Below are 14,858 nucleotides of genomic sequence, written 5' to 3' on the forward strand. Positions count from 1 at the left end.
TTACAAAATACTGTGCCTAATTGATAGTTGCTTGCCAATAGAGTAGTCTCTGATTGTTGGAGGAAGTGGAAAATTAAGTGTTGGAGGACTCCCCACTGAAGAAGAATCATGTGATCGGGGTTATCACTGCTGTAGTGTCTATACTGCAAAGGTATTTTGCCCAAATGGAATGGAGAATCCATTAGTGAAGGATTTCTACACATTCTCTAAAAAGCGGAAGATTTTCCCATATTTCCCAGCTATACATCATGATCCTAGGATTCGATGGTGAAGATTTTCCCATACAGCCCTGCTCTGAATCATGATCCTAGGGTTCGTTGGTGAAAGAAAATCCTTTGATTATTGGAGGAAGCTCCACTGTAGAATTCTGACATATGGAAATTCCATTACCAAAAATATGTCCCCCAATCTACCCTTATGATGGAGATATTTGTGCAAGAAAGTTGTCCATGATGGAGTATCCTCCAGTGGCGTATTACTCACTTTATCAACAAATCAAAAGAGGTTCCTTTATCACCCAAATGTAAAGAATGCCAAAAGGGCTCTTCAGGGCAGCACAAAAGATGTAGAGCTTGATTCAGAGTTTGGTTGGTAACAGAAAATCCTCCAGTTTGTGTAGGAAACCCTCAATCCAGTGGATTACTCACTGGCGAAATTACCTCCCCTAATGGATATACTATTTTTGAAGTAATTCTCACAGTGAATTCTCCTCTGATCTACAAGAATCCTCCAACATTTAGGGCTTTATTCAGATGTGGCAGTGGTAATTCCTCCTGCAGACAATCCTCCAGTGGTAATTGCACTTAAGGAGAAACGATGCTAACAGTGCTAGTCAGAAGATTAGCAATTTTCAACATTCTCTAATGAGTCCTTTTGCTATTCAGGCTCTCTCTCATCTACTCATTGGTTCTGGAGTTCGATAATGAATCGGGGTCTTGGCTGTGTTTCCTATTTTAAATATTATCTGTGAATTTTGGGTCACACTGTACTTTTTTTATATTTCAATGTAATGTTTCCTGCCAAAACAGTCTAGTCAATGTCTGACTAACATCTGAGAACGTGCAGCTAAAGAGGACATTGTTTGGCCAGTAGTGATACCTTTAAAGTCGCTCCACGTCTCGAGATTTTGGTGTATCTGGGACAGATGTAGTTTGATGGGAGCCTCGTACAGACTTCTCTAAAAGCAATGGCGCAGTTTATGGTACAGCCAGGTGTAAGTGGCATCCTGGCCCAATTTTCTATTGAGTGAATTAAACAATTTAACACTTCCCTCACCAGTTATATGGTCAATGATAGCTATATCCTTATCATGCCACTGTCTCTACATGAACAATGAACCAACAATTAGGATACCAGTGGTGTGGTAAATGAAAGCCGTGGCATATCTCAAAGGATCAGTGTTCAATCTCCTGTGTGCGTAGCGCCAGTTCATCAGCATAGCACAGTTTATGGGGCTTTCCGATTTGGGTTGTAGAGACTTAAGTAAAGTAGTGACGTCTGTTCCCCGACTTTCAATCCATACCTTTCTATGAGTACCCTTAACAGGGGTAGTTTTCACCTAGGAAGAGGATAGATCATCTGTGGTCTATCTTAGAGTGAGTACCAGGGACTACACCAAGTTTAATCCTACACCATCCAAAAGCAATTACCTTTTAGTTAGACAGTTGGTTAATCACACGCGCATGGACTGGTTCACTAACATGCTAGGGGTGGCAGATGTGACATCATGGGCACTCTGCAGCCTCCTTTTGGCTGCTGAAGGAATAAAGGAGATAATAAAAAAGGTGTGGGCAGCAGAAAGTGGATAGGGCTGTTAAAGAGCTCTGTTTGCCTTCTGATTTGGTGTTGTCTTAGGGGGCCTCTGAAGTCAAGGGTCATAGGGACAATTCCTGGGATAGCAAGGGCAAACAACATCCATAGTAGAATTTTGGAATTGCCATTTGTTTAAATCGCAATTTGATAGCTCAATTCTCTGAACAAATGGAAATTTGTACCAAGTCTTAATAGAAAAGGACACCTCTTAAAATGTAGGTGTGTTCTCTTAAGCAAAGATGTATCATGGAAGAAAAATAATTTGCTGATAAAAATTAATTTCAGACATTTTCAAATTGATTGTGCAACATGGCAAATTCACTTGCATTTGTAACTTTCCATCAGGAAATGCACTGGCACAACTGAAATTGTGATACTTTTTGGACCACTGGTGCAAACAATGAGTTGCTCTGTGCGAAGGCCATTGCTTAATTTACCATGTCATTTATGGACAGACGTATTTTCTGTCTCATGTGCATTCTCCTGACTCATAGACTTTTCTCCCTATTCTTGTGTGTTCACGCCTCTGGTGCATTTGTTACCATCCTTTTGATTGGGTGAGCTGTATTATTCTAATGTAGACTTCACAGCACTCTAAAAAAAAAAGGGTCTCCATGGAAGTGCACTCTCTCTCCGTATTGTCACTACCACTCTGCCGCCCTCCCCTGCTTATTGGAGGCTGTGTTGTCCCTTACCGCTTCTTTTTTAAAAATTTAGAAATAGTTCTAGTTTTTATCAACATTTATTGATCTATTGATCAGGGCCCTAGATTTATTGATCAGGGTCCCTCCTGGAAGCTTCAAACTGTTAGTGGGCTTCTCACTTCTTTTGTTATGAAGGGCCTCTTACGGAAATTATTCTAGCGTAGTCATTTCCTCGCTCCTCCCTCCCAGTTCTGTTCTTTCAATGATCCTCCACAGCCCCTTTGTGTTTTATTCTCCCTTTAAAAAAAAAAAACAACAACAACAACATTTTCTGAGGCCCTGAGAGCTGCATATTTCAGCGCAGGCCAATTAATTCTTTTCAATTTATGCAGAGTTTGTTTCATTAGCCATCTTCGAATGGCAAAATAAACGTCAAAACAAAAAGACAAAATGGCCGCTGGTGTGTGTGTACATGTCATGACCCACCAGCAATACTTTTTTTAAATGTTGTTTTTACTTGAAACAGACACTTGTATAAAACAGCAAATTCTAAAGAAGCTCAGAACTCACACATATTTTCAGATGGTGTAGGCAGGGCTTTTGTCTACGTAGAAAAACAAATGTCATGCAGAGAAAACAATTAAGGTGTACTTGAACCCTCCCTCTGACCATAAAAAAGTTAAGCTGTCTGTAAATTTAGATTTATGGAAATTTCGAACGTTCATGTTTGCTTGTGCCGATTCGAAGATATTTTTGATCAAGCAAAAAAAGAGTAATTTTACAGAGAGTGTAAGTTTATGCATACAACTTGGAATGCTAGTTTCTTTTTTGAGTTGGGCCTAAGGCAAGACTGGTCTTTACATATTGTTTATTTCTACAACATATTACTGAATTTGAGCTTTTAGTTCATTTATAAGTCTCAATAATCAGCACGTCTCATTACTATGGATTACAATGCAAAAGGAATCTGAGTAATGAAGGCCATTTCAAGCGGGATATACATTTTAGGTGTTTGTATCCTGAAATGTGGGAGAAAACGGATCGTAATGTTTACATATCTACATAGTGGGTTCTTTCAAATCCCGTGGTGCACTTTTTTTCATCACTCATTTACAGTAATTTTAAGCATAAATTATTTAACGTTTGATTTGGCATGCGCAGGCACAAATAATAGAACTGCATTGTTCTTTAAGTGTGTTTTCTAATGTAGAGGCTATGCTTGCAGTATAATGGAGGAGATGCCATGATTGTCTGTCATTCCAAATCACAAAGTAATTTGTTTTATATAAAAAGTAAAAAAAAAAATCTGAATCAAGATATGAAAGGTATCTCAGATAAGATTCTGATACAGCTTCTTAACAAACATCAATTTTAATGTAGCAGTGTTGCCGAAAACATTTTCCAATTGGTGTTTGAACTGTAGCATTTGCAATTAATTCCGATCCTAGCTCCCAAGCCTCCACACTGACTCCCCAAGGAGCATTTGCTGAACTTGAATTTGTTGTTCACAATGCACAAAATCTGTTGTGCCAAGGGCCCAGAGGCCTTCCAGACACCGGGTTCCAGTTCACCCTTTCCAGAATCCCAGAATTATGTCACTGGCCTGTCATGCACGCAAGTGTTGTACTTAGAATGATGTCAGTGTTCAAAAACCAAGTTCAAATATACAACTTGCTGGCCACAGAAAACACATCAATATCGTATAGATGACTGAAGTGCAGAATAAAATAATCCTACAATTGCCGTGATATTACCTCTAAATGTTTATATAATGTGCCAACATAGGAAGGGAGGAGGACTTACAGTTGTTTATAAGGAACCCTTGATGATGTAGCTCTTCTACAAAAACAATAATCAATAAAAGCAAAAAGAAACACCCTGCTTTGTGTATCAATTAAAAAAAGCAAAATAGGTAAAGAAATACATACTTTGGTACTAGAACAGTGACCAAGTCATGAACAACAATCCCAAAGTAAAACAGCTAAAGTGGTAAGAAGTCTAGTAAAGTATCCCGAGAATTGTTTCTACTAACATTGGCTCAACAAAGGGTGTCAGGACCTACTTTGAACTCGTGAGAAGTGAGCAGATGCGATTACAAGCATAAAATAGAAATTGACCACAAAACCCTGATTAATAAAAGCTTGAGCCAAGATGGAGTATGGATTATTACGACATCCATGCCAGCTGCTGAAGGTTATACCGATTACTAAAGCTCTTCTACCTGTGTTGTATGCCGAAACCACAATCTTAGGCTGATGTTTGGAGGGGGTGCAGGGTGGCATCATAAAACCACTGAGGCTTAGTGGTGGCTAGAGCACGTTCACTTGAGTGAAATGACTTGAAATTGGCTGATTGCCAGGTGGTCCCGATGGGTCAGCTAATTTACAAAGCAGCTCACTAGTAGCTTGATCCACAAAAGGTGTGTAGTAAAATCTGAAATCTACACATCATAGAGCATTCTTTGTGATTTGCAGAGATGTTGCAGATGGACAACGATTCACTGAAGAATGCTAAGAACTCTAAACGCCATAGATGTGTATGTTCTGTGTTGTTTCTTTATGCAGACTCCCGCAGAAAATCTTTATCACAATCAGGCCACTGTCTGGTGAAATGTGCATTTATACATCTGTTTTTGTTTTATTTTAAGACATAAATATGAACTTCTTAATCAGCTCTGCAGTAAAGGCAGGGTTTTCATAATCTAGGCAACTGTGTAGACCCATTCTTATCTAGCTCAGCACTGCTCTAAAAGGGATGCAATACCCTTCAACATATAAACCAGCTCCACAAATGGCAGACCATTGTTGGTCTTCTCACTGCAGGTCTTAAGAAGTGGAGTACTGTCACTCCACTCCACATTCACCTCCCGTAGTAACAAGAATACTATAATGCTTTTTTGCCCACTTCCTTCAAGACGTCTTCAGCCAAAGACTGCTTTAGTCATACATATATCTCTTGTTCACCATTTCGGCCTAAGCATCATAAGAAACTGAGACAGAGACTCATTGTTGTACAGGCCACTAGAATCTGGAGTCTGTGCCATTCTACACCAGGCCTTGCCTGACCTTAAACTAATTACGTATAGTTCTATAACAACCACCATCTTTTGCTTTAATACATTCTTTCTCCAACCTTCTCCAGACCTTCATTTGCACCCTTTTCGCCCGATCCATTTACAACTTGGAATGATTGATTTAATATTCTTGTAATTCTGTAAACCACGTATGTCAAACGCTATACATTGTGTTTCTAGGTTTCACTACTGGGGAAAAACTGATCAACTAAATAGCAATACTCATTTGTGGGACAATTCTTACAATTGTCTATGCACAGATGGCCTCTAATATAACATAGACTAGATTATTTAGCCTTTTCATGCACTTCTATGGGTTTTGAATATTTGACCATTAACAAACTAAGGGCCAGATGCACAAAAATCTAGAATTGCAATTTCCTAATTGCAATTCTTATTGAATTGCCATTAGAAAATGTGAATTTCTGACGTAAAAAATCTTCCAATAGCAGTTCCTAGTGGTTGCAAATTGACCTATCTCATGAATATTAATGAGGTAGGTCACAATTTGCAACCTATTAGGAATTGCATCTATTACAGGGACAGCACCCTGCTGGGGTCAGCACACCACCATGCCTGTGATTACTTTTTAATAGAGCAATTTTTTTTTAATGCAGTCCATTTTCCTTGAAGGAAAACAGGATGTGTCCGAGAAGAAAAAAATGAAACCTTGAAGTTACATTTTTAGGTTGAGTGCGCAAGTGCTCTGACGTGTTGTAATCTATCTGTGGGCTTTTAAACATGCCTACTGCACACTCATCACTATCACCTGTTCATGGGCTCGCCTTTCAAAAAAATCCTTTGTTATCATTGGTAAATGCTTTCCGTTTGTCCCTCCTTGGGGCAGTTTCGTTACAGCCTTGACCATTGATCCTATTACATGGATACGTTTGACTGCAAGTGAACTTCTTTTTCCTTTTGTGTCTCTCCTTCGCGCATATGGTGGCCGTGGCACTTTGAATCAGCTCGCTTATGTGAAATTGTTTAACTTTCCATTTTCAATTTATGTGTCAAGAAAAATCCAGTTAGGAATTTACAATGCTAATAGCTCTAACTCGAGCAAATGCGAGACCCATTGCATTGCAAATGCTTAAGAGTAGGCAGTGGTCAATGATACCACTGCCTGATCTTAAACATATTTTTTCAGTGTTCTGACCATTTGCAAATGGATTACCGCTACTTTTAAAATGGTGGTAAAGTATTGGTTTACAACCTGAATTTGGTTCCAAAATAGTAGTACATACCATACAGATTTCGTATTTGGAAGGGATGCCCAAAACGCTCCCAGTCCAAATACTGAATTACATTTAGCATTTTGTACGTTTGTAAAAGTATTCTGTGAATCGGATAGTTTCTGACTAAAAACATGCTTTGTACATGTGGCCCTAATTGAGCCAATATATAATTAATAGCAGGGTGCTTTTGCTTTTATTAACATAAACATGTTTACCACAAAATGTGCAGTACTTCACTCATCGTCCACAATGTAATGTGATGTAAAAGACTTTGTAGAGCTCAAACTATCACCCCTGAGGGTCTCTTGCGAATGAGAGGAAAGTCAGGAGCAACAACTGAAGAGCCAGGTCCTCGGTTTCTTGCAGAGTGTTGTGAGCGTGGTGACTGCTCTGATGTCCTAAGGGACCATTGTTCCAGGTCTTAGCTGCTAGATAAGAAACTGAGCAGCCTCCTTATCTACTTCTGCCAATGAGGGCGATGTGTGTGAGTGATAGCGAGGTAGATGGGAGGTTCTGGGTTGGTTGGTGGAAGTACAGTCAGCAGTTGAGGTGGGTAGGTCCCTTCTGATGCAGCACTTTGTAGGCAAAAGTGAGTATCTTGAATTGGCAGCGTTTCTGGATGGGGAGCCAATGGAGAACCCAGAGGTGTGGCGTGATGGGGGTGCGGCGGGGAAGGTTGAGAATTAGTCTTGCAGTGGCTTTTTGGATGGTTTGGAGCTTGTATGTGAGGTGAATGGGTATTCTGTAGTAGAGGGCATTGCTGTAGTCCAACCTGCTTGTTATCAGAGCCTGGGTGATGGTTTTTCCTATTGTACCGCGGGTGCCATTTGAATATCTTCCTGAGCATGTGGAGGATGTTGAAGCATGCAAATGTGACAGCATTGATTTGGGGTCTCATGGAGAGTTCAGTATCCAGGATGATGGCCAGGTTTTGTTCCCGTTTGGTGGGTTTTGGGGTGGGTCCCAATTCTGTGGGCCACCAGATAGCATCCCAGGGGTAGTTGTTGGGTTCGAAAATCAGGACTTCTATTTTGTCTGTGTCGATTTTCAGGCAGTTGTTGTGTATTCATGTGGCAACTTCCGTCATACAGTTTTTGAAGTTGTTTTTGGTGATGTCAGGGTCTTCTGAGAGACAGGATGAGTTGTGTGTCATCGGTGTATGTGATGATACCGAGTCCATGGGAGTGGGTGATCTTCACAAGGGGTGCCATGTAAATGTTGAAGGTGGTGGCGTTGAGGGATGACCCCAATGGGACTCTGCAGAAAGTGCTTTTGAGTTTTGAGGTGAAAGGTGATAGACTGACCGTTGCATTTATCCTCTGAAGAAGGAGTGCATTAATTAGAGAGCTGGTCCTCGAATTCCTGAGTCATGGAGTCTGGTGATGAGTATGTGGAGGGTGCCTGTGTCAAAGGCAGCAGAGAGGTCAAGCAGAATTAGGGTTGTGGAGTGACCACGGTCCATGATAGTGCAAATGTCGTCCATTGCTGAGATAAGGGCCGCCTCAGTGCTGTGAAGTTCTAATTGAGTGTGTTTAAGGAGTGCAAGTTGTTCGATGTGCAGAGAAAGATGACTGTTAATTGCCTTTCCCATTAATTTTCAGGGTAAGGGAAGCAGAGAGATGGGCAAAGAGGTGCTGAGGGCTTCCAGGTCTGTAGATGGTTACTTGAGGACAGGGTTGACATCTATGTGTTTCCAGGCATCCGGGAATGTGGCTGTTGCAATGGATGTGTTGCTGATGGACTGTAGTACTGAGCTTATCATGGTGCTGCCTCGTTGAAGAGGCAGTACAGGGAGGGATCAATGGGGCTCCTATTTGGGTCAATGCCATTATTCTTGTGGTTTCCTCAGTGGTCATCGGGGTCCAGTTGGAAAGTGTTGGGGCTCTAGCAGTGAGGACCGGTGAATGAGTAAGAGTTGTGAGAAAAGTTGGCGGATCACAGTTCTTGTATGTGCTGAGATTTTGTCATAGAAGAAGTCTGAGAGTTGATTGCAGAGGTCCTGCGATGTGGTGATGGAGTTGGATGTGACTGCATGGTGGGTTAATTTTTTGATGATCGTGAAGACTTTTTTATGTTTTTTTGTTGGCTGGCTTAAATTTTCTGGGACAGGGCCCTCTTCTTGTCCTCTTTCCATTTGTGGAGGTAGGATGTGAGGGAGTTCTTTTAGGTGCTCATGTCTGTGTGATTCTGAGAGGCTTTCCACTTCCTTTCCAGGTGTCTGCAGTGTCTTGGCATTCCTGAGGGTGTCTGTGATCCAGTTTGCATGTGTTTTGGTTGTCTTGGGTTTGTTGGCCTTTAGGGGAGCAAGGCTGTTGGCGCAGTTGGTGAGCCATGTGCAGTTGAGAATGTTGAAATATATGATAAATTGGTGTGTCCAGGTGAGTGGAAGGACGTGGATGATCTTGGCTGTGTTGCTGGTGGAAAAGATGGGGGTCCAGTCTGTGGCCTGCTGTGTGCATGGGGCTAGTCATGAGCTGCGTGAGGCCGATGTTGAGGAGGGTGTCTAGCAGGCAGGTGGTGTTGAAGTCGATGGTGTCATCCATATGGAAGTTGAGGACGCTGAGGAGGAAGTTCTTGGAGCTGAGGGTGGTGAGGGGGATGAGGTCAGTAATGAAATTGTTGAAATTCTGTTGGGGGCCTGGAGGTTGGTAGGTGAGGATTCCCTTAGTGGTTGACTCTCTGTCCATCAGGCTCTTGAAGTGCAGGTACTCTTTGAAGGATATACAAGGGTCGTTGGTGGCGGTGCACTTTATGTTGTCTTTGTGAATTATTGGAACGCCTTCTTTGGGCTTTGAAGTTCTGTAGTGAGGCAGGATCTTATAGCCTACTGGGATGGCATGGGCAATGTCTGGGGTGGATGACAGGTTGAATCATGTTTCTGTGAAGAGGCGAGGTCTAGTGCGTGTGTGTGGATGAGGTCTCAAACCTCAGTGGCTGGTTTGTGGATGGAGTGGTGTTGAGTAGCATCCATGTGAATGGTTAGTGGTGGCTGGTGGGTGCATGGCAGCGGTGGATGGAGGGTGCCGGGGTAGTGGACAGGTGTGGTGCAGGGTGCTCAGGTGTGGCTGGTCTGTGGGTGAGATGAAAAGTGGAAGAATTACCATGAGAAGGGCCCAACTGTGGTGATGGGTGCAGTGTTTAGCAGTGGTCTTCTCTGCATCCTGGTTTCAGGCAATGTAGTTACACAGAGGAGTAGCTGTGGGTGGTGGAGGGCCCAGGGTTCCTGGTGCTGGGAGTGGTCCAGGCATGGGTGGGCACCGTTGGGTTTGCCTTTGGCGCTCTAGGTGCTTGATTGGGCTGAAGCCTCCATTAAGTAGGTTCTAGGGAGAGGCTGACTTCAGGAGGCAGGGCTGAAAAACAGCAGGAAGCTGTTGCGTGAGAGCTGCACCCCCGATAGAACCAAAGCAAAAAGTGGCTAAAACAAGCAAAAAGCTGGTAAAACAAAAAGTAAATTAAAGGTAGTGAGCGAGGCAGGCATGAGAGCGGCTGAGGACCAGGCCCCTACTCAATAGGATCACGCTGCAGCAGCCATTACGTAGGTCGGAAGGGAGGTGGAGCATGGGAGTTGGGGCTGAAAAATAGTGTGAATCTGTGGTGTGCAAGCAGCACCTCACAGAACCAAAGCAAAAAGTGGGTAAAACATACAAAAAGTGGGTAAAACAAAGCACACATCAAAAAGCAGGTAAAACAAAAATCGAACGAGGCAGGCATGAGATCGGACAGGAGGTAGCTGGAGCACCAGGCACCTATAGTTAAGTTATTTGCTTATTTTACATTCTTTTCTTGGCTTCACATTCAATATATTTATGTTCTTGTCGCCATGCAGAGTTTGTAAAGCATAAACATTTAAATACCCCTCAAAAATTCTAAAGAGCCCAAGTATCTGCTGCCTAAATGTACTTGGTACCAAACTAATCACTCACATTGCATGATCAATGCTGAGATGTTTTTTCTTCCACTATCTTGGAACCAGGCAGGCGTTCCAAAGTTCTCATAGCTAATAGGACCTTGTGGCATTTTATATAGCTGAACCTGTTTTGTTATTTTGTGCTTTGCTTTTGGAGTGTATGTTAATCATGATAGGGATCAGACTTAATACTTCATCCATGGAAACAATATGCATTGGGATCCATGAGACTGCACTAGTGCAGGACACAACTTTCGTCTTTGAAGTTCACAGCTTCTAATGACATTGTTTATAAATGTCAAGATGCATAAAAAGAGTTCCATCCTGAACACTCTACTGTTCATTGAGAGGGCCCAACCAACAACATCCTAGATAGGCAGAGGCAGTTACCAGCAGTCTCTGACGGCCTCGTGGAAGGTCTGCATTTATGGATAAATATCTTGCACTTTAGATTCAATGCCCTACTCTCCAGAGGTTTCCTCTTCATCCCTTGATTGTCTTCATGGCCACCTTACCGGACTACAAAGACATAGAAGAGGGTGATGAGGGAACACAAAGGGGATCCAGATAAGTCAAAAACTATCTGCACTCCCTTACATTCATGCTTCTGATCCTACAGTCGCCTAGTGTTTCGTAGGTATGAAGCACCTTCCCCCTCTTATGGCGATGAAGCAGAAAACTTGGCATCCTCTGCCAACAGCAAAGCTGACCTGCGAGTTGTTGCCAGTAATCCTTGAATTTAAAGTCTTGCAGCATTGCCCATCTTGTGGCAAAAATACTGGTGACTATTGGAATGGAGGGAGATTTGCTTTCCACAAGCCTACAACACATATGACTCTGCAAAAGGGGTGACAACGTCTAATTTATTTTCGTGTGATGTGACATCACACTAGTTAGAAAAGGACGTCACATCCATTTGAATAATTTCATATAACATATATACGATTGCTATTATATTTTGTGGCCAGTTAGGCTGATTTTTCTTTGGGCCTGTAGAATAAGAATAATGAAACACAAAATGTTCTGCTGCATTGAGAAAGACTCTGAATTCTTATCTAGAAACTCATATGTTCCCAAAGAAGCTTTCAGGTTTTCTCATCCATATTCCTTTAGAAGAATGTAAAGAAACTTGCTGTTGAGTTGAAAATGTCATTAGCACAACTATGTATATCTATTTTGTCATATGGCTAAAATTAAAACGTCTTTTCTATGGTCCCTTTCCCCTTTTGCTTGTTTGTAGAAATATTCTTCATCTGGGGGGAATTACACTTCAGTTGTATTTTATGAGGGCGCCTGTTGCTTGTAAAAGACCTTGCTTTCACTGCTGAGGAGGTTTTCCACAGGAGCTAAGATACAGATTTCACTGCCCCCCTTGTACATTTAGCCGTGTGATTACTTTCCTATGTCACCCTCGATTGTTTCCTTTTAATTCTGCACAAACCTACTTGGTACGTTTGAAGGCAAAGAAACGTTTACATATTTTGTGGTGTGTGACTGTTATACTGTAGTAAATCTGTTTTGTGAACGGTGTTTTATGAAACATGTTTTCCTAGGACACAAAGATGGCGGTAAGCGGAAGAAGCCAAAGCACAGGGAGGAGCAGAAGAAGAAGAAGTCTTCCAAACCCAGTCACTAATGCCAAAGTATCGCGTACAAATACTGTCAACAGAATGCACCATATTACCTGAACATAACACTTGAGCACCGTTTTGCTTTGTGTATGTACATTTTTTCAGGACAACTCACACTTTTTAGAGAGTACGATGCTGGCTTGTGTTACACCTTACTTTAAGCTTGCATCATTACTTATTTGTACAGCACGGTGAGTAGTTTCAGTGGTCAGGTTACAAACCTCAGAATTGCCACTGAAACTGGGCCTAATGGGCACATCTCCTCTTTGGGTTTGACAAGGCAGTGTGGCTGTTAACGTTTTGCCTTCTTTGATGCAAAAACCTTTTGCGTTTTTATATTTTGCTGGTTTGTTTGTGTGGGGGCCTGGCAGGGCCTGCTGGGATGAACAGCGAATTTCAGTATGGCCAGTGAGTGCAAAATAGGCGTGGTAAATACTCGAAAATGTAGAATTCGATTTTGGAGGCCACTGAAGTACATTATGTAAACCCAAACTTCTAAGCTATTTTGCTCATAGGACCTTCGCTTCTAAGAAGGACACACAGTCCTCAAACAGCAAGGCCACAAACGTCTAACACAGGAAGAGTACATTTATTCCTATTTAATTTTATTAATGTATTGTCTTTTCAAAGAAGTACTTGATCATCTGCTTTGAAAGCTCCTGTACGATTTTGATTAATCAATTCTGGTTATGTTTTCCTTGTGGTTTGGTTATTTTCGTATGTAAAGTGATGTCATGCGTCCCCTTCTTATACAATTTTTCAGCCATACCGTTCTGTACGGACAAATTCCAGGTGTACATTACGACTGTTTAAACATTTTTAAAAACAATTTATAAAATGTTACATTTTGTTCAGAATTTACAAACCCTATTGATTGCTGGTTTAATTTGGATAGCGTGATTTGGCCAAAAAATACAAAATGGTGCCCACATTTTGTTTTCATTTGATGGCGCATTGCTCCAAATTATAGTCATTTTTATCTGCCAAAATTGAATATTGTTTCTCTGCAGTCGGGCATGTTTGCTCTATTGCTTTCCCCCATTCTTATCAATTTCTCTATGCATGATTTGTGCTTCCCTCTAACCCATTCATTCCTACTTTACACCATCCAAAACTGTTTCCGGCCGCCATTTTTTTTTTGCATGCTTCCCTGGTGGCAGGTTCTTTCATAATGCTTCTCATTTGATTCTCCTCTTTAACAATTGATTTTGCCTCGCTTCACCCGATGTTTACTCAATTTTTTTAATGTGAACTGAAGATTTTGTTTTGAAGTGTCAGATTGAAGTCAGGTCTCCAGAACTTTAAGCAACACCTATTTCCCCAAGTGTTTTATTGAATTTCTTTGGTAATTGCAGCACGGCCAAATGCAGACCTGTTTTAGCTACAACTGGTTTAGGTGAAACATTTGCTGCTGATTTGATTACTCCAGTAATGGTGTATTGAATCTTGATATTTGTTAATGTTGCATTTTCTTAACAATTCAGTAAACTTTCTTGTGTTTTTTTCCACACAGTATCCCTTTAGTGTTTAGTGCTGTGTAATTAATTGAAAAAATGAAGACAATTAAGTACAGTTGATTTCATAATTATTCAAAAATGCAATTTATGACTTCAAACACTATGTGTACATTAAATGTGACTTTCGGAGTATCTATTGAATTGTCAAAATGGAATTGCTAAGTAGTTTAATGATCCTATAAAAAGGGATATTGACAGGAGGACATGGATTTGTCTGACTCAGAGCTGCCAAGAGATTCATGAATTGCATGTGCTCGGAATAGGTGGTGGAAAAGGAATGTTATTGCCCCCTAAAAGTTTTATAGGTCATTGAAACTCAAGTGAAAATTGTTGCTGCATGAGGCATTGTAAAAGCTGTGAAATACACCACTGTTGAATGAAATGCCTTTTATGTTTTGCGAAGTGGTCAAGTATGAAATGTGCCCAACAAGAAACTTTTTCCCTCCATCAGAAAAGTTGGAGCACGTGCATCACAGGTAGAATGTACACATGAATTAGATCAATAATGAATAAAAGATATGGTGAATGCAAACTCATATGAAGGTCTCTTGATGATTTTTTCTTTTCAGTGAGAAAAGGTGCTGCATACTTTTGAGTGTATACCTTAAGTGTAAAGGTGCTGCCTACTTTTAAGTGTATACCTGCCTTTTACTGTCTTATGTATAGCCTTTGGGAAGGAATGAATGCATAATATCCAATTGCTAGTAACACTTTATTTCATTTACAGAAGTAAAGGTTTTGTTTGTTTTTGTTTTTGAAGAAGGAATGATGGAAAATATGTATTTGATTTAGTCCAAATAAGATAACATACAGTTACATTTTTACCTGCGTTCGCATATTAGGAACCAATTATTTGTATGCTTAATCTGGTTTGTAGGAAAACATGTCCGAGATAAATCCATATGAAAGTATCACATTTTTCAAAAATTCTTTTTTAAACACAGCTGTAATTCACCTATTTTTCTTCTTTTTTTACATAAAGGACTTAATTACGAGTACACTGGTTAATTCATCCAGGATCTAGGAGTTACTACTACGC

At 41.0% G+C, this 14,858-nt stretch overlaps 1 protein-coding gene across 2 annotated transcripts in view; it reads left to right on the top strand.

Annotated features, from left to right (window-relative positions):
• DNAJB6 (DnaJ heat shock protein family (Hsp40) member B6) overlaps nucleotides 1–14,355 on the top strand; it is a 424,156-nt gene extending 409,801 nt beyond the window's left edge. For both annotated transcript variants that reach the window (XM_069211156.1, XM_069211157.1), the window contains exon 10: nucleotides 12,225–14,355. In XM_069211156.1, coding sequence (XP_069067257.1) covers nucleotides 12,225–12,307 — 83 coding nt within the window. In that variant the 3' untranslated portion in view covers nucleotides 12,308–14,355. The remainder of the gene's footprint in view (nucleotides 1–12,224) is intronic.
• The last annotated feature ends 503 nt before the right edge of the window (nucleotides 14,356–14,858 follow it).

The sequence above is a fragment of the Pleurodeles waltl genome, chromosome 10 (assembly GCF_031143425.1).
Source record: "Pleurodeles waltl isolate 20211129_DDA chromosome 10, aPleWal1.hap1.20221129, whole genome shotgun sequence".
Lineage (NCBI taxonomy): Eukaryota > Metazoa > Chordata > Amphibia > Caudata > Salamandridae > Pleurodeles > Pleurodeles waltl.